The 26,129-nt window shown below is 33.4% G+C and overlaps 1 protein-coding gene across 5 annotated transcripts in view; it reads left to right on the top strand.

The window, feature by feature from the left end:
• Window positions 1-26,129, top strand: part of LOC149557174 (calcium-dependent protein kinase 18-like) — a 188,999-nt gene that overhangs the window by 95,887 nt on the left and 66,983 nt on the right. For all 5 annotated transcript variants that reach the window (XR_016364851.1, XM_089831879.1, XM_089831883.1 and 2 more), the window contains 4 exons: window positions 13,263-13,432; window positions 14,151-14,277; window positions 14,724-14,839; window positions 15,032-15,139. Coding sequence is in view for 4 of the 5 variants with exons in the window: in XM_089831879.1 (XP_089688005.1) it covers window positions 13,263-13,432; window positions 14,151-14,277; window positions 14,724-14,839; window positions 15,032-15,139 (521 nt within the window). In the remaining variant the exon portion in view is untranslated. The remainder of the gene's footprint in view (window positions 1-13,262; window positions 13,433-14,150; window positions 14,278-14,723; window positions 14,840-15,031; window positions 15,140-26,129) is intronic.

Here is a 26,129-nt window from a genome sequence, read left to right as displayed (position 1 = left end):
TTACTTGGGTAGCGAAACATGTCTCGACCAAGCTGAGACAACATTTACTTGCGAGTGAAACACGTCTCGGTCAAGCTGAGACAACATGTACTTGGGTACCGAAACACTTACTTTGCTAGCAAAACACGTCTCGGCCAAGCTTAGACATCATTTACTTGGGTAGCAAAACACGTCTCCACCAAGTTGAGTTTTATACTTAGCCGAATTCAGTACCTTTTTAAGTATCGCTCCCAACTTTGTTCCATCTCTCAGACTTAGCCAAAATTCTCATTTTACCCCAAGCATTAACCATCCCTTGACCCTTAAGCACAATACCAAATCTTTAAAACCAAACTACCCCAACTGCCCAAGAAAAAAATAAAAAAGGGGGTCCTTATTTGCAATGGGCCGGTGTTGTGAAACCTCACAACACATGCTTATTAGAATTAGGCTCAAAGCAAATAGAATATTATTTTGTGTTGTTCAAGCTTTGAAGCTTGCTGAAAACTTATATTTGATTATTCAATACAATAATCTCAATCTTAGACATGGCCATATGAAATTATTGTTGTCATAAAGTGACAAAATATGGTTGATATGGTGTATGTCTACTCGTTTCAATCTGTAGTAGGATGGCTCTTGACTTTTAATGGGCTTTTCCAAGGGAAAAGTTGATAGATTGCAAAGAGTGGGACAAATCTACCTTTTGTGTCTTGTTGGGTGCATATTTTGCAACCGAGAATTTTGGGTAAAAATCCAATCGCAAAATAGGATGACTAGTCACAAGGTGTGAGACAAAGTCTCTTCTACCTTAAAGGGAAGGCTCCCCCCTTTCATTGTTCCTTGGATCAACTCAAGGGAAGGAAGAAGTCGAGAGATTTTATAAAATGGGTGTTACCAATATCCCTTCTTCTTATCTTTCAAGAAAGAATCCACTTACTCGTGGAGCAAGTAATGGGCAGGGTGAATCTCTGACTACACTTCTATCAAGAGCTAGAAATAATGATACCGATAAACCTTCACTAACTCAAAGGCTAGATGAAAATGTACCAGTTTAGCTCTAAGTCCAGTTGTACTTCTATATGGAAAAGCTTTACAATTAGGGCACAAAGACTCCTAAAAGTAAGAATAGCTTAACTATTTTGCGAATTAAGAAAGAAGCATAAGCTACAAACAAAGCTTCTAGCTATATATTTCCACAACCGCTCCCAGTCAAAGCTTTGGCTCCGATTACTTCTTAAATCACTGTGCTCTTTTATTAAACACACAATAATAACATGAATAAAAAAAATAGGCACTAATTACAGCCAAAGCTTCTAATTTTCTTTATCAGAATTGCTTCTAGTCAAAGCTTCGAATCCAATTGCTTCTTTTATTCACTTTTCTCGCAAATTCATACTACACAATCACACTTATGCTTGTACAAATGTGGCAGAGCTTTTTTGCATACAATGAAAGATGATTTTTACAATGAGGGGGCACTCTTTTATATAGGCATAGGAGTTGAGAAAAAGGTGGAGGAAATAGTGGGAGCAAACTTTGGCCTAGTCTAACTACAAGAGAAAATATAGGGTTACATGCAATTGTACATGCAACTCTCATTACATCTTTTATATACACATATGCACGCAATTCGTATTACATGTAGACTATATTTTTTCATGCAATGCATCCTCTCCAACTACAAACATGAAAGAAGAAGAAAGCAGAAGGAAGAGAAGAAAACAATCCTAGGGATTGTTCTAAAGGGCCTTGTACTTGATGATGCAATCCTGAATGATCAAATGATCAGAAGTTCCTATACTTTGTACTGCTGCATTCACCTTGATAACCATGGTGTTGCATCTTTTGATAACCTTTGACTTTGATGAATTGTCCATTGTCATGTGGAAACTTTATGTGATCTAACTTCTCTTGCTCAAGTTGTCGTGAATTCCCCCTTTTTAGATCAGCACAAACTAGAGTCTCTGACATTTTGAAAACCTTCTTGATGATGTCTAGATGTAAACTCAGAATAACTTTTCATCAACACCTTTACCTCTTTTCTTTTCAAAATAAAGTGCTTGGCGCATGGGAATGTGTGCAAACGGAGATTGCTGATTTTCAAAATGTGACTTAGGGTTTTCAAGGTGTTTTGCATGAAAAATGATTACATGTAAGTGCAACATGTAACAAGGGATGAAAGATGAGATGAGATGCGAATGCAGATGGAGGATGCACTTTACATGAAAATGTGAATGGACGATGAGATGGAAAGCATGGAAAGATGCGGAAACATGTATTTGGTCATGGAGGTGCGTATGCATATGGAGAGATGGAAATGGAAAATGGAAATGGGATAATGAGCATTATAGTTACTTTTGGTAAAAAGGGGAAGTCAAAGTTCATGGAAATGAAAAAGACATCTTTTTGACTTTTCAAAAAATGACAATTAATCAAAATCAGACCTTTGAGATGTAATTACACATAAGGCTTTTCGTGTTATCGTGTCATGCGAATGGATGCGAAAAGTGAGATGAGTGAAAATGGAAGCGGAAAATGGGGATTACATGCATGTGCAGATGGTGAATGAGATGGAAAACATGTAATCGCATTTGTCGGATGAGATGTTAAGTGTTCTGACATGGAAGATGGGAGTGAAACGTGATGATACTTTTGCATGAAGTGAAACAAGAAAAAGTTGTTGAGAAAGAACTTGCAATTTCTCCAAAGTGGAGAAAATCGACAAGCAAGCATAAAACACAAAAACATAGAGAAAAACATACCTTTGGAAAGCGACTCAAACATGCCAAGATGCAAAACACTTCAATGCTCAAATTTGAAGTTGGAACTTGGGAAAGAACCAAAAACATGAAAATGAACAAATTCTTTGTTTTTAAAGGAAAAATGCACTTTCCATTGCATAAATTTCAACAAGTGGCAATCATCAAGCAATTATGTGCATAAAATCAGCAAGAAAAGCACAAATTAAATAGCAAGAAAGAAAGAGTCCACTTACATGAAGATTAAGTGCCAAAAATGAAGGAGAAAGATGCTCCAATGTTGCAAAATTCTCCAAAAACATTTGAATCTTTCAACCTTTTACAAATTCAATGGGAAAGGGCAGCAAACAAGGAATAGTTGTTAAAAGATGCCAAAACTTGCCCTAAGATTGCTACAAGATCCAACGTTTTTGGGATGTTCATGCTTGGAACATTTTGGTGAAAAGCGTTTTTCACCAAAATGCAAGACCAAATCGATTTGGTGTTTAAACACCAAAATATGCATCAACATGCAATGTAATCAGCAAATAAGCTCAAATCGATTTGTACTGGAGCATAAACATTGATAAAAAATAGAGTTATTTGCTTATTTCTTTAAAAATGTGCCCTAGATTGGAGCTCTCAAAATCAATTTTCAGCATGTTGAATCCATTTTTGGTGCAAGGAAAATCATTGCCAAGTAAAAATGCTTCCAATAGAGAAAATCCCATGCAAATCCATCAAGAAAATCTCCATTTATGATCAAAATCGGGTTCTTGGAGGGCAAAGACATGTATATCTTCAAAATCAGACTTTTTGGAGGCCAATACACATTTTAAAACATGCGTTAGTTTAAAATCAGACCTTTTAGAGTCAATAGCATATTTTAAAATGTGCAAGCAATCAAAATCGGACCTTTTAGACGCAATTGCACATTTTAAGTTACATCTCACATTTTGGATGCAAAGTCATAAAAACTTAACTTTTAATGCAGTGACATTAAAAAAGTCCACTTTTGATAACCTTTTGATGTAATGACATCAAAAAGGTCCACCAAGTTGAACTTTATATGCAGTGACATGTGAAATGTCCACTTTTGATGGATTTTAGATCTAATTGCATATAAAATGTCCACTTTTGATAATTTAAAGCCATTAAATCCACTTAAAGTTATAAAAATGTCGCTAAATGGGCCATAAACAATATTTATTTGTTATATTTAAAAATATAACATATAAACATCATTTAAATAAGCATTTGATTTAAAAATAAAAAATTAAACTAGAACTATATAGTTATATAGTCACTTTAAGTGAAAAAGTAAAAAGTAACTCAAATTAAAATTATAACATAAAGTGCACTATAGTCACTTTATGTTAAAAATTTAAAGTTAAAGTAACTTAAAAGCATAACAAAAAGTGAATTTAAGTTATATTTATCAAAAAGTTAAAGTCAAATTAAAAATATAACATCATATTTTTAATTCGTTTTATTGCACCAAAAAGGTCCACTTTTGAGACACTAAAATAGACATATCTCTTGACTGACAACTCCGATTGAACTCTAGATTAGACCGAATCAAAGGAAAAAGCAAAAGGCATGATATGAGCAAAACCTAAGGACTAAAAACCAACAAATGCAAACTCAAAAGAAAAGAGAAGGATGATGAAGGCCTCAAAAATCAAGCATAGACTCAACAATCAGAAAAATGAAAAAGACTTGATGAAAGCCTTCAGTAAACGGATTCATTATATCAATTGGCATTGATTGGTTGATCAATACTAACCAATTAAATAACAAACTAAACTCTGATAAATGCAAAACTAAGTTGAAAAAGTTTCGTATTGGTACTAGTATTTTGTGGTGACAAAATGTAGGACAACATGTCCCTTGTAGAGCACACTAGTAGACATGTATATATAACATGCATCTTTGCATAAAAATTGCAAAGTGAATGAGAAAGAGGAATAACCACCTGTCAAAAAGGCTTTAACATTTGCCTATTTTATTGTTGCGCTCCTAATATCATATATTAAGTCTAATAAGTTGAGCACTCGTGGCATATTTAACCTTAACATAAATATTAAATAAGAGACTAATTTTTGTTAATTAAAATGAGGAGATATGTTAGTACATATTTATGTCTATAAATTAAGAAGAGAAGTCTCTCCCATATTTATGGAAGCCATGTAATCCTTTTTTAAAACAATTAAGTTCTATAGTTGAATTTAGTGGCAAACATTTGAGTTTGGCACTTTGAGCTTTTGAAGTGACACCTTTCTGAAGGCTACAATTGTACATCAATGGACCTAAGGATCAAAGTTAACTTGATGCTTGTTTGTTGGAACCTTGTATAGTTAGGAAAGCTATGCAACAAGTATTGTATATTGAGAAACAAGACACCACCAAAGGTGAAACAATGAGAGTAATATGGACAAATTCTTTAGTCTAAGAGAAAGTATCAAGCTCTCTCCTCAAGAAGGGATAGAGAAGAGAAAAATGAATATGTTCACATTGCGATAGAAAAGGGTTAAAAGTGTTCTAGTAGTGAGAAAACAAATGACGTTGAAGAAGAGAGAAAAACTCTTGTAGAAGAGCGAAGTATAAAACTTGATAATGAAGAGTCTAAGGAAAAATTAAGCACTTTTGTCTCTCTACATGCATGAATCTGCAAACACTCAAAGTAATTGGTAATATTTAAAATTGAAAGGTGAAAGTGTTGGTTGATAGTGGAAGCACATAAATTTATTGATAGAAGGTTAGCTCACAAGATCAAGTGTTTTGTTTATCTATTCTCTAATCTTCAAATCATGATAGTTGATGGAAAACAACTCTCTTGTGGTGGTAGCTACCATCATATTAAATTCTCAGTGGAAAATTATGAATTAGAACAATAAGTTTCAATTATCAAGACTTTCCATGGATTGTAGTACACATGGGAAAAAGTATGAACTTATGGGGATATAATCACCACCAAGTGTAATAATTGGCTCCCATTGGATGGAGAAATTTCTCAAAAAGGCTCTTATGATATAAGTGTTAAATATTGTGGATCTCTGATAGATAAAACAATTACAAATAAATATTTGTAGAGAATATCTTAATTGAATAATGCAGAATATCTTTGCTCTTCTATGGCAGCGATCTTGGTAATATATTTGTTTATCCTTCTCCTTCAACAATAATTATAATAATGAAATGCTGTGAAACAATGGTGATAACAAAATGATGCTTATACAATGCTGTCGCTGACTGCAGGAACTTGGATGCCGTGTGATTAATGCTTTCCTTGCAGCAGCTGATGCACATATGTATAATGGTGAAAGACATGACTTCGACAGTCATGTCTCTACGTGGCCCATGCCTCTTCGGAGGCATGTTAGTTAAGTAACAACCAACCTTGCATTAGTTAGTGCTCGATAATAAATCAAGGCACGATAAGAATTAACACCCGATACAAGGCATGATAAATATTGACACCCGATACAAGGCATGATAAACATAAGTGCCTGAACATTATGAAGTCTGCCGATTAATCAATAACATGATCTTAGTACTGCTGCTAATCCATGAACTATTATAGGGATGTAAGCATATGTATGTGTATACGTACATTAATATATATATATAAATATATGTATGCTTATATCTCTGTGATTATGGAATTAGCAGTAGTTTCAGAATATCAATTAATTCATGTTTTGCTTCTTCTGACGCTAAACATTAACACTCCCTCTTTAGCTAGGGAGAAGTAAAACATTAATTAAGTCAGAACGATCATATAATCAACATAGTAAATGATCTCTACTTGCACTTAAGCAATGTCTAGAGATATCCATATAATCTGTACTTGCACTTAAGCAATGTCTAGAGATGCCCATAGAATCTCTACTTGCACTTAATCAATGTCTAGAGATGCTCATAATAGATTTATTATTTACAAGATCGTCACCTTGTAAATAATTTTCTACAAATGAATATGTCCATGCAAGATCGTCACCTTTCACTACACATCAAATACTACTAAGTAACCAATAGAAGTATAAACTCAAATGAAATAAATATTTATTTCAAAAATTTGTCATTACAATTGATCATACCAAGTTTTTCTCTGAAGTATTTTAGTTTCACTTTAGCAAGAGGCTTGGTAAGGATATCAGCCGTTTGATCATTTGTACATATGTATTCCAATTGAATAACTCCTCAATTCACCATATCTCTGATGTAATGAAATGAAATTTCGATATGTTTGGAGTGGTTGTGAAATACTGGATTAGAAGAAAACTTAATACAACTTTGATTATCACAATAAATCACAATGGGCTTCAAAGGTCTTTTGAAGAGATCTGAAAGCAACTTTCATAGCCATATTGCTTCTCTAGCACCCAAGGAAGACGCAATGTACTTAGCTTCGCTGGAACTCAAAGCTACTAAAGTTTGTTTCCAACTAGACCAAGAAATCATATCAGATCCAAGACTGAAACAATATCCTGAAGTACTCTTTCACTCAATGGAGCTTCTAGCCCAATTAGAAACTGAATATCCAAGTAGTTCAAGGTTGACTTTATCATATTTGATTCCCATTCCAATAGTACCCTTCAGATATCTTAATATGTATTTAGCTGCATGTAAATGTATCTTCTTAGGAGCACACATAAACTAACTCAAGGTGTGGGTTGCGTAGCATATGTCTGGACAAGTATTGACCAAATACATTAGCGATCCAATAATTTGTTTGTAGTAAGTAGGATTTGCAGCCTTAGATTCGTTCATATCATCTTTTAGTTTGTGTAGATTTATTTCCACAGGGGTAGTAGCCGGTTTACATTCCATCATTCCAAATTTGGTTAAGATATCAATTGTATATTTCTTTGGTTTATTATAATACAGTTGTCTTGCTGCTAGATTTCTAATCCCAGAAAGTAGTGAAGTAACCCTAAGTCCTTCATTTCAAATTTTGCAGTGAGTTCTTGCTTACATTTCTTTATGAGATGTTCCTCACCTGTAATTAGCAAAGCATCAACATATAATACAAGAATAACCATATCATCACCTTCAGTTTTGAAGTATAGATTTGGGTCAGCTTCATTTTTGGCATATCCTAATTTCAGTAGGTGATTATCTATTCTTTCATACCAGGCTTTGGGAGCTCGTTTGAGTCTATAAAGTGCTTTCTTTAATTTGCAAACATGAGTCTTGCTGTCATAGGTATTGAATCCTTCTGGTTGTTCAATGTAAACTTCTTCTTCAATCTTACCATTGAGAAATGCTGTTTTGACATCCATCTGATGTACTTTCCATCCTTTGGATGCAACAATTGCTAGGATTGTTCTAATTGAAGTATACCTAGCAATAGGGGCAAAGGTTTCTTCATAATCAATACCTTCTTTCTGAGAGAAACCTCGGGCTACAAATCTTGCCTTGTATTTTTCAGTACTACCATCTGAAGCATGTTTAATCTTGAACAACCATTTGGAAGAGACAACTGATTTGTTCTTGGGTCTAGGTACAACATCCCATACATTATTTTTTAATATAGAGTTATATTCCTCAATCATTGCTTCCTTCCATGATTGATGTGAAAGTGCTTCTTCAACATTAGCTGGTTCAGATTTTACGAGTTCAAATAGTAATGCAACATAACAAGATTGATTTTTGGTCCTTTTGCTTTCCTGAATTACTTCATTTGGTTCAACTTGATTTTCTGCTAACATTTTTCTAGCCCAAAGGGGTCTCTTCTTATTGTTGATGTTTTTAGGTTCTATATGATTAGACATGGAAGAGAAGTCAGAATTATCCTCCCTCCCAATTTCTGTAGGTTGATCTTCTTCTGAAATAGATTCATTACTATTATTAAAAATTTTAAAGGTTGCGTCTTCTTCAAATATTACTTCTCTGCTAATTTCAATTGTCCTTTGCCCCGGAATGTAGATCCTGTATCCTTTTGTAGTTTCACTATATCCAATGAATATTCCCTTTTTCCCAGAAGGCTCCAATTCGGTTCTTTTCTCTTTTGGTATGTGAACATAGACTGGACATCCGAATATTCTTAGGTGGCTTAAATCTGGTTTAATGCTTGTAAATACTTCATCTGGAGTGGTATTTTCTAATATGGAGTGAGGGCATCGATTTTGAATGTAGACAGCAGGATTGGATGCTTCAGCCCAAAAAGAGTAATGAAGATTTTGATCATGTAACATGGCTCTGGCTGATTCAACAATAGATCTATTTTTACTTTCAGCTATTCAATTCTATTGAGGATTATAAGGTATAAAAAACTCCCTCTTAATCCCAACAGAAACAGAGAAGTTTTTAAAGATATCAGATGTGAATTCACCTCCATTGTTAGACCTTAGGGTTTTGATCGTTTGACCTGATTGGTTTTCAACTAAGGCTTTAAATTCTTTAAACTTGCATAAGACCTCAGATGATTCCTTTTGTTTCAAAAAATAGATCCAGGTTCTCCTATAGTAATCATCAATAAAAATTATATCGAAAAGACATCCACTAAGAGAGGGGACTGACATGGGACCACAAAGATCTGTATGAATCAATTCAAGAATGGATTTAGATTTATGATCACTTTTGGTAAAGGATTGTTTAGTATTTTTTCCTAATGCACACCCTTTACAAATACTTGAATGATTTGCTTTCAGATTAGGTAGACTTTTTACTATTTTTCTTATAGATGATAAGGCTCGAAAGTTAAGATGACCTAGTCTCCTATGCCAGATTTCAGAGGAGTTTGATTTATCATTACTAAGGGTTAAGTTTAAATTAGGATTTTGATTATTACAAAGCTTATAAAGACTTCCATCTCTTATTCCAATAGAGATAACTTTCTTAATAGCTGAGTTCTTAGGCCAAGATAGAACTCTATCTTCTTGAAATGCAATTATGTACCCTTGATCAGCAAGTCCGGAGATGGAGACAAGATTTCTTTTGATTCCTGGTACATATAGGACTTCTTGAGTTGAAGTGTGATTCCAGAATTCAATTGTATAGAACAAGAACCAATTCCTTTAATAGGGCGAGAGGAATTATCTCCAATAGTTACTTCTTTTGACTCATGTTTTGAGAAGGTTTCAAACTTATCCTTAAATCCGGTGATATGATGAGAAGCTCCACTATCTATGATCCAGGTATTGTGATTAGTGTTTAATTCGCTTGAGAGAGCTACGAGGAATGCATAATTTTCTTTATCCATTTTCTCAATATTTTCTTCTTTAACTTCTCCTAAAGTTGCTTGAACTTTTTGCTTTTCTAGACATACATAATAAGAGTGATCAAGTTTATCACATTTAAAACATCTAACTTTGGACCAGTCACATTGTTTGTGAGATTTGTGATTTTTGTTGAAATCTTTCTTGTTACTCTTAAATTTTCTTTTCTTATTTGATTTGGTGTATAATGCTTGGATGTCTCCCTCTTGATTTGAACATAGACCTCTGGAAGCTAGTCTAGACTCCTCTTGAGTGCATTCATTCTTTAGTTGATCAAATTTCGGAAGTTCGGGTCGTGAACTTAAACCTGGTATGAAGGTTTCCCATGATAGAGGAAGACCTCTAAGAGCAATCATGCTTAGTTCCTTCTCATCCACTTAGTTTTGCATAGTTGCAAGTTGATCTTTTAATTCAGTAATTCTTAAGAAGTATGAGGTTATGTATTCTCCACTTTTCATCTTTATATAAAGTAGATCTTGTTTTAAAGTTAATAATCTACTTGTATTGTTAATTTCAAATGTATTTTGAATGGAGGAGAACATTTCAAATGCAATTTTAAGATTAGCTATAGATGGAAGCATATGATCCTTTACCGAGTCTATGATGATCTTCATTGCTTTATTATTATGCCTTTTCCATGTTACTTTCTCGGATTCATTTTCAGGCATGGGTAAATTTGATTCAATGTATTTTTTTAATTCCATCTCTTTTAGCACTATTAATAATCTGATTTTCCAAGATGAGAAGTTTGATGCTCCATCTAGCCTATCTTCTATTCTTACGTGATTCACCATTTTAATGCTTTGAATTTAAAACCTCTTCTTTTAACTTTTGAAATTCAGATTAGAATGAGTACTTTGTAAAAGTTTTCCTATCAGTAAAGCTCTGATACCATGTTAAATATTGTGGATCTCTGATAGATAAAACAATTACAAATAAATATTTGCAGAGAATATCTTACTTGAATAATGCAGAATATCTTTGCTCTTCTATGGCAACGATCTTGGTAATATGTTTGTTTATCCTTCTCCTTCAACAGTAATTATAATAATGAAGTGCTGTGAAACAATGGTGATAACAAAATAATGCTTATACAATGCTGCCGCTGACTGCAGGTACTTGGATGCCGTGTGATTAATGCTTTCGCTGCGGCAGCTTATGCACATATATATAATGGTGAAAGACATGACTTAAGTAACAACCAACCTTGCATTAGTTAGTACCCGATAACAAATCAAGGCACGATAAGAATTAACACCTGATACAAGGCATGATAAATATTGACATCCGATACAAGGCATGATAAACATAAGTGCCTGAACATTATGAAGTCCGCCAATTAATCAATAACATGATCTCAGTACTGCTGCTAATCCATGAACTATTACAGGGATGTAAGCATATGTATGTGTATACGTACATTAAAAAATATATATATATATATATATATATATATATATATATATATATATATATATATATATATATATATATATATATATATATATATATATATATATATATATATATATATATGCTTATATCCCTGTGATTATGGAATCAGCAGTAGTTTCAGAATATCAATTAATTCATGTTTTGCTTCTTCTGACGCTAAACATTAACAATAAGGGATCAATTACATTTTTCAGAAACAAGAGATGTGACAACTCAAGATCACCCAAAAATATCTAGAAATCATTGAACACCTGCAACAACTATTTTGAGAAAGTCGAGGTTGTATCTCTAATCAAAGACCACAGTGATGATATCGAATAGATACTAAGAAGCATTTTCCATCACAAAAGATGTACCTATTTATCTCCTATGATTATTCTTGACAAAAAGGTTGATGCATGGAGAATGTGCATACATTACAAGGAGCAAAACAATATCACTTAAGTTTCACATGTCTCTCGCAAATAAATCAAGAGATAATAAATCCATTACATTATCTATGTAAAACAATCCAAATGTGTCATTGGAGTGAATAAAGTAGAAAGAAATGTGATGTCATCTAAAGTTTAAGATGGACCCTAATAAGATAAGATTTTGGGGACTCTCAAGATACTATAGAAGATATGGTGATAAGAAAGATTTATTTTAGTAAAGTATTAAAGTGATAATCTAGAGTCCTAGACCTATTACAAATATTAGACGTTCCAAAACAAAATTGAGATGAAATATCAAGTTTTTATTTTGGTGTTAACAAAGTCAAATGATTTTATGTCATTTTTCTTTTCATTTATAGACTCATTAAGTATCTACATTTATGTTGATTCTCTCATCCATTTCATGCTAGTACAATGGAAAAAGTTGTGCAAAATATACTAAACTTCATGGAAGTTTCAAGATTATATTGCAAAATAGAGCCACCTCAAAATCTAATCAAGAGGAAAACATTGGCAATTGAAGATACAAAATGGAATGGTAAACATTCCATACAAAAGATTAGCATTGAGGGCAATGATTTTTTGAAGGGGAAGGGAATGTTATGATCTTAAAATCATATTTTCCTAAGTCTAGTAAGTTAATCACTTGTGGCATGCTTAACCTTAACATAACTATTAGTTAAGACACTAATATCTCTTAATTAAGATGAAGGGGCACGTGCCTACATATTTAAGCCTACGAATACAGAAGCGAACTCTCTTCCATATCATCATATTTTATTGAATTCATATGTTATTTTCTGTTTATTGGAGGTCACGCCCTCAAAGTGGTCTTCTATTTTTCTGATGTTTGGATTTATTTCCAAGAAGTATCATAATATTATTTAATTTTTCAAGGAAGCATTAAACCAAGAAAATCTAAGCCTGAACCTCTTTCCATGCTGGTTCCAATGTCAGAATTAGACAGCAGGCTTAAGGCATAAGAAATTTAGGTCTGTGATAAAGACGCAATAACAAACATGAATGTCAGAATGAGATCAAATAAGTTTTTAGCCATCCCTTGCATTGATAACCGAAGTATCTCATAATACAAAAAAAGGAAATAAATTTTATTTTTAATAATATTTTATATTATTCTAGTTCAGGCGTTCAACAAAGGAAAATGCGAAACTTTACCTGTTGTAATTTATAAGCATCATCCCAAAATTTTATCCTGTATAAACTGCATTTGAAGCTTCATCCATCACCAAGCAAATGCTTCCTCCAATAATCTGTTGGAGAACTTCATTGCTTGGAAGTTTTATGCATAGGCTCTAAGAATGGAGGGAGGATAGGTCAACAGTCTTCTGCTTTACTGCTTTTAGTTTCATTGAAGTGCGGATTTGGATGAACCAAGAGAGATTTATGTAGAAAATGCCATGGCTATGCAGGTAAAAAATTTCACGATATAGTGGGGAGTGCATATTATGTTGCACCAGAAGTTCTGAAGCGCAGGTCTGGACCAGAATCTGATGTCTGGAGTATAGGTGTTATAACATATATTTTGTTATGCGGGAAGCGTCCATTTTGGGATAAGACGGAGGATGGAATTTTTAAAGAGGTAGGTTGCTTGTTGAACCTTTGTAACAATCATAATAAGGTCAATCTATTTTTTCTTTCATTGTATGAGAAATAAGCTCAATTAGTTCCACTGTATATATCAACCCACGGTAAAATCCTTATTATTTTGCAAGTTCTGTTGATATTTTATTATTCCAAACCTTCCACATGTTCATTTAATATGAAAATTCGTGTATTATTTAATAGTAATCTCGTCTATCCTGATTATAAATTGTTCTGGATTCTAGAAAATAAAAACATTAACATTAGATCATTATTCAATCTGTTCAAACAATAAGTCCGATTTACCTTTTCCAAAGAGGATTTTGTAAAAATTGTAGACCTCTTACCTTCCACATTTGATATCATTTTATCCTACTATTGGCCAATCTCTTGTGGGTTGTGTTGACAATGCCTATCCCTGTTCTATGATGAGTGGTGAAATAAATCTGCTGTTTTTACATATGTAGGCTACTTTGAAGAGGCCAATCAAACTTGAACAGTTTGAGTAGGCAGACTTTTAGAAAAGAAAGCAGGTAGATGTGGTTTAACTTTTCAAGTTAATCTAAAGCTTAGAGATTTTGTGGGGATGTTCATACGTTCATTATATTTGTTTTTTTCGAGCAGCCGTGTGCCTTCCTAATTGATTTGTCGAGGTCAGTATTTTTAATAACTATATTTTTCACAGTGGAGTTAATAAATTATTTTCTTCTTTGCAGGTTCTAAAGAAAGAACTTGACTTTCGTGAAAAGCCATGGTTAAGCATCAGTGCTAGTGCAAAGGATTTTGTCAGGAAGCTGTTAATGAAGGATCCTGGTGTTAGGCTTACTGCAGCACAGGCATTATGTTAGTCCTAAATGATTTTTGTTGTGTGAGGATATAGGTTTTAGATTTTTTATTGGGTTCATGTATAAAGTTCAATATTAACTTACATTTGGAAAAAATAGAGCTTAACTGAAAACCTAACATGTTTAATATTAACTTCCATTTGGAAAAAATAGAGCTTAAGTGAAAAATCTAACATCATAGAACGTTTCAGAGGATGCCTACATAGGGCATGATTTAGTAACTAATTGAATAGAATTGTGCTAAATGCTAATAATCTTGGCGGTAAAATGCTGAAAATGTGCACAGATCTTCAATTTAGTAACATTTTGGAATGACAATATCCTCATATCTATTTTTTATTCAGCTATGTTCAAAGCAAGCTACATTTTGATGCATACGTCTTTGCTTAATTGTATAAAAATGATGTTTTACTTTTTGATTTCCATGTCCTGAATATTTTGCAGCACATAAATGGGTTAGAGAAGATGGAGATGCTTTAAATATTCCTTTGGACATATCAGTTCTAGCAAACATGCGTGAATTTGTGAAATACAATCGACTGAAGCAGCTTGGACTTCGTGTAAGTTCTGTCAACAGATTGCATATTGTTCTTCTAAAATTAGTTGTTAGAATTTGTTCAGGTCTAATTTCTTTTCTATGCATCCATTCCAAATCAATTGTACTTAAACAACAGTATCACATTGTGTTGTTTCAACAATTTAGTTAGAATGAAGTAGATAAATATGAATTCTTCTAGTGGCTGCACTTACAGGCGTTGGCAAGCACACTTGATATTGAAGAGCTCGCGGACCTTAAAGACCAATTTAATGTGATTGATATAGACAAGAACGGGACAATAACACTTGAAGAGATCCGCCAGGTGTTCATATCTTTGTCAGTGTGGTGGTGTTATTTTTGTTTGTGGTTAAAAAGATGATCATCTTACTATTTTTTGGAGAAATTTTAAAAGTTAACTAGTCATATTCTTTTTTCTGTAAGTGTTTTATCTTGGCTTATGTTTGTTGTATTTTGTTTTGAATATGCACTTAATTCATATTTATGGATGGTAAAATGAAGCCTAAATATTATCTACGTGTTGGTTACAAAGTAGGATCATTAGATATACAATTTCAAACATAGAGAAACTATCCTACAACAATGTCACAAGCACAAATGTAGTATAGATTTCACATCATGACACAGAAGAAGAGAACACTTGAGGAAATACATAATATCACTGATGGTGTACTATCTGGACTATGATGAAAACTGATGGAAATCCATGTTGGTAACCTCACGTCCAATTCATCTTCTGTTAGTGTGCGAGATGTAAGAATCCCTACTAATTCTGATATCAACTTTTCAATGCTATCGCCAAATTATTTTAGTATGCGAGATGTAAGAATCCCTACTAATTCTGATATCAACTTTTCAATACTATCACCAACTTTTCAGCATGCGTTCAATTGAACATTTGGCTGATAATAACTTTCACAATTACAGACTGATATCATAGAGGCATCTTGACAAACAGTTTGCATATTGTTGCATAATTTGAGATATTTATGTTTGCAATTTGGGGTTTCAGTTTTGCATCCGTTGAAAAGCTCTGCTAATCTAAGTTCCAGCAAAAATTATATTCAAGATTTATGCATGGAAAATGACAAACATTGATATGAGACCTGTGCATTCACTGATATAACTGAGATAAATAACCCAACTCTTCAGTGAAGTTTGCATCGACAGAGCTCAAACTTACTCTGATAAATTAATGCTGTTTATCGTGTAAATTATTGGATTAAGCATAAGATTTGTTTCTGAATATTAAACTGCTGCTGAAGAACAGAAATCAAAGGGGGTCCCAAGACATTCTCTTGTTTGTTATTGTGAATCAATGTTGTTGTAGTTGTATTAACAAAAGAGATGAAAGCTCCTTACATACATTTACAAAGCCGATGTTTCAACAATTGTGAACCAAAGACGGAAATAGAAACTAATTAATAAACTAAAGACTAACTAAGATGATCATTAAAGAAACATTACCACATTATAATATTGTTTCCCTATTACATAAATTCGAGACTTATAGGTGATCCAATACAAGTTCTCTCATAGAGCTCATACTATCTTGAATTTGAAACTTTTAGAAATGGAATAGATTGTATTAATAACACACTCTTAAATAGAGCTTACAAATGCTTTAAAAAGCATTAAGTATGTTGGGTGGATATTTTGCAACCGACAGTTTGTTTAAATTCAGTTACACAATAGGATGACCGGACACAACATGTGAGACAAAGTCTCTCATACCTTGAAGGGAAGGCTCCCCCTTCTCACTGTTCCTTGGATCAACTCAAGGTAAGCAAGGAGTTAGAGATTTTTTGAAAGGTGTTATTAATATTCTTTCCTCTTGTGTTAGGAAAGAATCCATTTACTCGCTAAGCGGGTAATGGGCAAGAAGAACCTCTAAAGTACACTTCTATCTAGGAATTGGAAACAGTGATACTAATAAACCAACACCAACTCAAAGAGTGATTGAAAGCGTATTGACTTGGATCTAAGTCTAATTTTTCTACACTATAAAGAGTAAATCACTACTATTGAGGCACAAAGACTTCCAAAAGTAGATGATTTCTATGCTATAATCCTATAAGCTATTTCAGCACAAAGACATGAAAGTAACTTAAATTTAACGAAGTGTGTGAATAGCAGATAGCAATACGACCTACAGTCAAAGCTTATAGTTTTATATTGCCACAATTGTTCCCAATCAAAGTTTCGGCTCCAAGTGTTTCTTTTACTCAGTTTCTTTGATAAACATACAATAGTAACATGAATCAAAGACGATAGACACAAATCACAATCAAAGCTTCTAATTTGGTCTATCACAATTGCTCCCAATAATAGTTTCGGCTCCAATTGTTTCTTTGTATTCACTTTTCTTCCAAATTGGCACTACACAATCAAAGTTATGCTTGCACAAGTTTGTCCGAACTCTCTTTCATGAAATAAAAGATGATTTCTACAATGAGGGGGGGCACTACTTATATAGGAAAAAGGAGTTGGGAGGAACTCAACCACCTTGACTTGATCAAACTACGAAAGAAGATATATTTGACTACATGTATTAAAGGTTTGTGTAATCGAATTACATGCAATTGGATTACACGTAATCTATCTTCTGCAACTACAAAGCTGAAAAACACTTGACAAAAATATTGAAGTTGTTGATTTTGAATGAATCAATCTTGCAGATTATCAACAAAGACCTTGTACTTGATGATGCAGTCGTGGATGATTGCTGATTTGGGAGTCCTTGTACTTCGCGTCAATGCATTTTCTTTGATGAATTGCTATTTTTCATTTGAAAATTTGATGTAATTAAGCTTTTCCTCATTCCACATGTGTTGTGGATTCTTTGTCAAATTTGCACATTTGGAGTTTTCGACACTCTGAAAACGTTTTCAATGATGTCTGGATGTAAACCCAGAACAACTTTCCCATCAACATCTTTAATTGATTTTTAAATTTTTTAATATTTTTCAATCAAAATGCTTGGCGCATTCCCACACGAACTCAGGTTCTAAGGCTGACATTGGGAAAGTGGAGACCACATGAATAATTGCTTCTCGAGAATCAAAGCATGTCTTCTCGATAGGATGTCTTCGTTCTTTGAAGAAGTTTTGACATATCTTGAAGAGTATGCCGCAACATGAAGATGAAAACGTCTTCTAATGAGATTGGATCCATGGAAACTTTGGGATTTGAGTTAACAATGATAGATCCATGAGGGATGAGTGTTCAAAGTATGGATTAGATACTTGTTAAACATTGTGGAAGGTAGTATTGGGACAACTTGTATTTTGGGCAAAAATGGCTGAGAATCAAAGCATGTCTTCTTGATAGGATGAATTTGTTCTTTGAAGAAGTTTTGACATATCTTGAAGAGTATGCCGCAACATGAAGATGAAAATACCTTCCAATGAGATTGGATCCATGGAAACTTTGGGATTTGAGTTACAATGATGGATCCATGAGGGATGAGTATTCAATGGATTAGATACTTATTGAACATTGTGGAAGGCTGGGAATGTTTAGAACAACTTGTATTTTGGGCAAAAATGGCCATAAATTGGGTCTAAAATGGTGGATTGCATGTGGGTAAAATACGGTTTTTACTTTGGGTGACCAAGAATGGAAGTTGAAAGCATACGGATATGTGCAAAATGAGAGTTTTGGCATTTAAAATTGTGAGTTATTACCGAAATTCGGGTTTAGAAGATGCAATTACATGTGGTAAAAAACTCATCACTTATACTTGGTGTAAATATTTAATTGGGTTTGTAGAATGTAATTACATATATAGGAATATGGAGTTTCAATGTATTTGGATGATGAATTAACATGAAAGATGAAAGCGTGGATATGCACTTGCATTATTGGGTGAAAATCTTCAAGTTTTCTCCAAAAACAAACCAAAAGAAGCAACAAGGTATATACAAAAACTTGAAAACAACCTCTTGCTTTGACTCAAACTTTAACAAACTTCAAAACTTCACTTTGCATGCAATTTCATTTTTCAGATGGAAGAGCTTTGCATTTGCAACAAAGATAAAGATTTTAAGCTAATTTAATAAAAAAAAAGGGGCTGCATTTGAACAAATGAATGACAAAGAGCCAAATAATGCAACAAATTAGCAAAACGAGCAAGAAATGCAAGCAAAACCGAATTCTCACACTTATTAGGAGAGCAAAGAGTGAAATTTGGAAGAAGAAGTTGGAATGAATTGGTTCTCTCCAAAATCGGGTTTAGCAAGTGTGTTTGCATGTAATGACCAAATGCCTTTGAAAGATTCAAACGTTAGCTTAAAATAATGGTTTGTAGATGCAAATTCATGTGCAAGCGATTGCAAATGATCTTGCAAATGTCTTCCAAATTGCAGCTTGCATTTCTCCAATTGATTTTCATGTTTGAAAAAGTCTCTTCAAGGCAAAATCGGGTTCTCCAACTTGCATTACATGTGCATGTATTGGCTGCAAATGCTTCAAGGATCCTTTTCCTTCCAAGCTGCTGGGTAAAAGCATGGTCTAAATGCCCTTTGAGATGATTTTTTTGTTTTGGAATGCCCAAAATCAGTTTTAGAAAGCCCAAACACGTGTAAACTAGGTAAGACAAATGCATAATTCTCACGTTGTAGCCAAAAATCAGGTTCTTCATGAGCAAATGCATGTAATGTTTTTGACCAAAACACACTCCTTCAAGGTAAATCAGGTTTATGAGAGGCTTTTGCATGTTTTAGATGTGTATTGGTAACGCATAAATCTGTTAGTTTTTCTTCATCTCCAAGACCTTTTACATGTCATGATGTGTTTGCATGTAGAGGAAAAACGGGTTCTCCTGGGCCAAATGCATGTGTAAAAAAGTCAACACAAATGCATGTATTTGACTTAGATGCCAAAATCGGGGTCTCTACATGTCATTGCATGTGACATTGTTATATGCACGAGCAAAATTGGGTTAATAAACCTCAAATACAAGTTTAAAATGTGCAAGGCAAATGCATATGACTCATACGTAGACCACAATCGGGGTTAGAAGAGCCCATTGCATGTTTTAAATATGCAAGGCAAAGACATGAAACTCATCAAATAGACCAAATCAGGTTTATGACGGTCCATTAGGGCCCGTTTGGTTGCTGGAATACAATTAGAATAGGAATAGAAAATTAGAATTCATTTTTAATTCTCTGTTTGGTGTGCCAAATCGGAATTGGGAATAGGAATACGTATTCCCATTTTGCCCCAAAATGAGCATTTGTCCATTCTCCAAAATACTTGTAATTGGAATTGCTATTCCCATTCTCATTTTGAATTTTTCTTATTTGAAAATGTTTTCAGATCCGTTTCATTATAACTTCCTGTTGGAGCTCCCCAAAATGAAAAATCATGGCCATTTTCAAACTGATGATACTGAAAATATATATGTTTGTTATACAACATCACCTCATTTGGCTCGCCATGACTGTCTTATTCTCCACTACCAGACGCAATGTCGAATGGATGGATGATTTAGGGCAAGTTTGAGGTGAGGCCATTTTCGTTATATTTAGACTGCCTAGAAATATATTTTCATTTGTCTGAGTAGGGGCCACAAAATCATACCATGCATGCGAAGTTTTTGTGGAGAAAGCAACCGTCTTGTAACCTACGCAGGCTACAACTTTATTCCATTGGGAAGGTGAAGGAAACAAATGTGTTTGATCTTCAAAATCGCCATGAAGGCCGATTGATCCTTGCTTGCGTCGACTACAGGTGCTGCAATGGAATTCTTTTTCGTTTGCTTTTCTGGGTTTTAGAGGATTCGATTGGCTATTTTTGATGGGGTTAAAACCTTCAATCTTCAATTCAAGTTTGTGCAACCAAACAAGAGATAAATGAAATTGGATTGTAATTTCCTATTCTCATTGCCCATTTCCATTCCCATTCAAATTTTCTCTTCTAATTTCCCATTCCTATGCCTGCAACCAAACGAGCCCTTACATATCATGTTTTTATGTCTTGCATTTGCATGTGTTTTGACTGAAACTTTCAATGCCGAGCCAAAATCCAGGTCTTGAGAGGTGATTGCATGTTTTAAATATGCAAGGAAAATACACGTGTTTAAGTGTTTTTGGACCCCAAGAGGAAAAATGTGGTCTTGGAAGGCATTTGCATGTGCACAAAGCCAAAATCCCACTCTTAAGATGCATATGCACGTTTTAAAATGTCAATAAACATGCTTGTATTGCAAAATCTGGGTTTTGAGTGGTGATTACATGTCATATATTTGCTCTTAGAGGCAAATCACACTCTCTAGATGTCATTGCATGTTTTAAATATGCAATGCATTTGCATGCATTTACATATTTAAGCCAATATTGGGTTCTCTAGATGCATAACTCATTTAAAAAATAAACATGAAATGAAATTGCATCACATAAGTTTTCTATTTAGCACATATCTGTTAAATTCTAGGATCGGTGCAAATGTACTAACAATTGCCATTTTTTATTGATTGTGTTCCAAATACAAATGAAGGCTTATAAATAAGAGAGGAGAAGACATGTCTCTACGGTTAATCATCACTAGTTAACATATTAATATATTAGTAATATAAATGACCATATATATATAATATTTATTATTGTATATAATATATATTATATACAACAATATACATATGTATTATATACAACAATATATACTATTTAACATGGATAAGTATATATAGCAAATGATGATTTACCAATAACAATAATGTATATCAGATCGAATCAATCCAATTGAAGCTACAACTTTAATACTCCCTCTTGGCTAGGGAGGATTTCTAGAACACATTATACTCTCAAGTATATGAAGAGATATCATCTCAATATGATATTCAATTCACTATAAGGCTAAATTTCTCAACACTCCCTCTTTAACAAGGAGGGAGTGGAAACAATTTCCATAACTTTAATATAAGCTTAAACACCACCTAATGTGGTCTATAATAGTAACTATATCATGGTGTTTGGCAGGATCCGGCCCAAAGAACCATAACAAGTTGTTTATCATGGTGTTCAACAAAATTTGGCCCAAAGAACCATGATGAGTTGGTTATCATGGTGTTCGGCAAAATCCGGCCCAAAGAACCATGATAACACTTGCTCCTAGACATCCAACACATTTAGGTGCTACAAGTTAATGTAGTGCATCTAGGAGATAGGTCAAACTATTGATAAGGTCGTCACCTTACAATAGTGACCTTACACATGAAAGATCATCACCTTTCATAACACACAAAAGCAAAAAAATAATCTTTCTATGACAACAACTTAATGAAGTCTGTTATGATACATTCGTTATCATGACTTTCAACACTCTAGGACAACAACTTAATGAAGTCTATCATGATAACAGGTCTACCATTTATAAGATTGTCATCCTACAATGATTATTCTGTTTATATGTCAATGAAAGATTGTCACCTTTCATTACATATCATATGTGAAATAGTAACCACTATGAATCAAGTTAGAGGGTGGTACAAAGGCTTTCACCTCAATTCTCCCTCACAGAGAAGATTGCATTACAAGGAATTTCACTTAGAACTTCGCCTCATAGAGAAGATATCATTTACAAAGGATAACAACTCAAAATTCTCTCTTTGAACACTGATCTTGGGAAGTCACGTCCAATAGTTACTTCTTTAGAGGCTCTCTTCCCCCAAGGATTCTTGTCAAGCTCACTTTGAATCTGATATCAATTTTCTGATTTTTGGTGATAAGTGATCACTTCCTCATGATATACATAGGAGTAGGCCCATCAAAATCATGCAGTCACATGCATGTATTTTTAGACTCCCTTTAAGTATCAATCTTCTAAGCTCCTACTTTGCTTTAGAAGAAGTGTCATACTCCCTCTTAATGTAGAAGAATCTCATAATTTCAATCATCAAAGATGTTTGCTCTGATGGCTTCACTTTATCCATCTCGATCATTAGGATCTTTGGAGCTACTATCATTAGATTGAGTCTGCACAATATTTGGTAGCATATGTAAAGTACCAACCTTCTTTTCCTGTAAGAATATCCTCAACATAAAGGAAAATATGAAGGTAAATAACCCTTATAGTATGTATAGGATTACAAATAAGAGAGAGACTACAAAGAGTAGATAAATGTAAAAGATAAGAATCCTTATTTGCACATGAAGATTCATAAATTGTCTTCTTAGATTATTTGAAAATGGAACGTCTCCCCTCTAAATAATGTTCAAGTGTGAATGGAACATTGACTATTATTCACCCCACAATGTAAAATTTGCACTCATTCTTATATTGTTGAACAATTTTGTATCAAATATGACAACTTTTTCTAAATTCCAACTTGCTCTTTTCGTCCATTGAAGGTCCAAACATTCATTTAGCTTAACAGTAGAAGTGAACATGTCCTTCCATTTTATCAAACTTGTCCACAATATGCCCATATCTTGATTGAGTTTGATTTTTCCACATGAATGAATCTACAACTCATACGTTGAGTTTCATTCATCAAAGAGAGACTCGTAGATGGTTCAAATGAATTCTTAAAAGCTTCATTAATGTCTCACAACTCAAATTTCCTTTGTTCATGCAAAGGTATTTGTTTGATATTTTGATTAAACCTTTATTACACACATCTTGCAATCTGTGTATTCCAAATTTATATCATTTACTGAATCTATCACAACGTGGTTTACTCCCTTTGAATTAATATGGTCAAGATCACCAAAGGTAGATTGAGTCATATCCTCTATATGCTCCCTCTCTTTTAAGGTTGCCTCAAATGAAAGGTCAAGCCCCCTCTGAATTTCAATATCCTTCTTCCTGTAATAACGTTCTTGGATGAAAAAAATCAAGGCACATATTTCTTATGGTACATAAAAAACACATAGAAATACAATAGAGAGAGACTACAATGACTATATATATATATATAAATAGAGAGAGAGAGAGAGAGAGAGAGAGAGAGTAGAAATATATATATATATATATATATATATATATTTCTTATGGTACATAAAAAACACATAGAAATACAATAGAGAGAGACTACAATGACTATATATATATATATATATATATATATATATATATATATATATATATATATATATATATATATATATATATATATATATATATATATATATATATATATATATCAACTATGAATTTATATTGTTTCCAATATAATATAAGAACAATCAAATTTAATAATCACACCTTTTAATTTTCTTATTTCTTAGTTTACCTAAGGGCATGACTCCATATTCTATAAGGTCTTTATATATATATCCCAAAAATATAGAGAAACCTTAAATAATACACCACTTAAAATATTATTCAATAATAATGATAATAACTAATGCAACTTATTATACCACCATATAATATTTTCCTATGAGAACTAAAAAATATACCATGCCGAAATCACCGAGCAAAGGAGAGGCCCACCATCTCATATACGCTGGGGAGAGTATAAACAAATTAAGTAATGTTAATTTGATACAACACGTACCTTGAAATACTAATTACCTTTGTCGGTCAACATTGATCACCATGAACATACTAAAGAAGAGTTGGCGAGAGAATCAGGTCTGCAAAATACTCTTGTCTACTCAAGGATGTTCTAATGGGTATATGGGTGTTTAATTTACTTGTCTCTATTATTTTCAAATGATTCAGGGATTGTCATGTTATTGGCGATACCCGATACCTTGCACATTTAACTTCACATTATCCTTTGACAGGTCCCGAATTCAATCTCCACATTATTGTTGACACTAGAGCACTTGCCATTTACTTAAAATGGTCGCGGCTATGTAATCGACTATACTCACTTCTAGAGTGCCTTTCTTAGGCCTTCCTTACGCTCCATGGTGGCAGTTGCGTGGAACTCTATCTTTCATTTCATACTCATACTTGTTCTCCTCAAAGCCTTTGCTACCTCTTTCTTCACTCTGACCATCAAAAAGATTTAAAAAAAACTTTTTGGTTTGGTTCGATACAAATTAAGGTCATTGGAGGACTCTTGTTTTGGCAATGGCTTATATTCTAGCATCTACCCCTACACTTGGAGGTGGGTATCTGTACGGATGTACTATTGGCTTTATTGCAAATTCAATTGGGTCAATAGCTGGTGCAACAATTGCATTCATTGTTGGTAAAATGATCAGAAGGTCTTTTTAGCCTCTAAGTTGAAGGATAATCTTCAGTTTCAGGTTGTTGCTATAGCAATTTAATGATTTGGTTTCAAGATTGTTTTGCCTTTTTTTCATTTTTTTATGTGAGGCCATGTCACATTGATTGGATGATTTTTTAGACTTTCATTTACTAATCTATTTCCATTCAAAGTTAGGCACCTGTGTTTTATGTTTTCACAGCTAAAGTTAAGTGCCTGTATGAAATTGTGAGTATCCTCTCATCCCTAAATATCATCGAAAAGGTAAATAAATGCATTTTCATGAAGTCTTGTGCTTAGCTTTGCCGAAGAATGTTCAATGACTTGAAACCCACCATTGCTGAAATAAACCCACAATGTTGAGAACATAAAACTGATATTCAAATTATTGGGTGACAAAGACAACACAAATATCCCCCAGGTAAACACTGCGTTCTAGTAAATTTCAACTTGTCAACTACAAAGATTCTTAAGGACATTAAGTATCACATGTGCATATGGCTTCGGCTTAACTTATTTATTCCTTCAAAACTCCAACATAGAGGATGCTCATTTAAATCACTTACGTTGCTTGAAAAAATATATCTTTTTCATCAAGGTAACTACCATGTGACACTCATCCATTTGGATAGAGCAACCACAAGTTAGAAGTCCTGTGTGGATCACTGCAGAATATTATATTTGAGCTCCTCATCCATAGCACGAGTCTCCTTTTGAGATCATATTTTATTTGAATTGACTTGGTCTGATCTACAAAGAACTCGAGTCTTATCCCTTCTCAATGTGATCTTCATTTTTTACATTTGCAACCTAGCTCTGATACCATGTTAAATTCTAGGATCGCTGCAAATGTACTAACAAATGCCATTTTTTATTGACTCTGTTCCCAATGCAAATGAAGTCTTATAAATAAGAGAGGAGACATGTCTCTACGGTTAATCATCACTAGTTAACATATTAATATATTAGTAATATAAAAAATCATATATATATATATATAGGATTAACCAGGGACAAAAATAATAGTTACATGCAAATATAACTAATATTAGAAAATAATAAAGTGCACAATTGAGAATACAAGACACAAGGATTTAATGTGGTTCACACAATCCTTGGGCTACAT

This window comes from Cupressus sempervirens, chromosome 5 (genome assembly GCF_028749045.1).
Source record: "Cupressus sempervirens isolate cs-2001-9-10 chromosome 5, ASM2874904v1, whole genome shotgun sequence".
In the NCBI taxonomy this organism is placed as follows: domain Eukaryota; kingdom Viridiplantae; phylum Streptophyta; class Pinopsida; order Cupressales; family Cupressaceae; genus Cupressus; species Cupressus sempervirens.
This window is presented reverse-complemented; position numbering and strand designations above follow the sequence as displayed.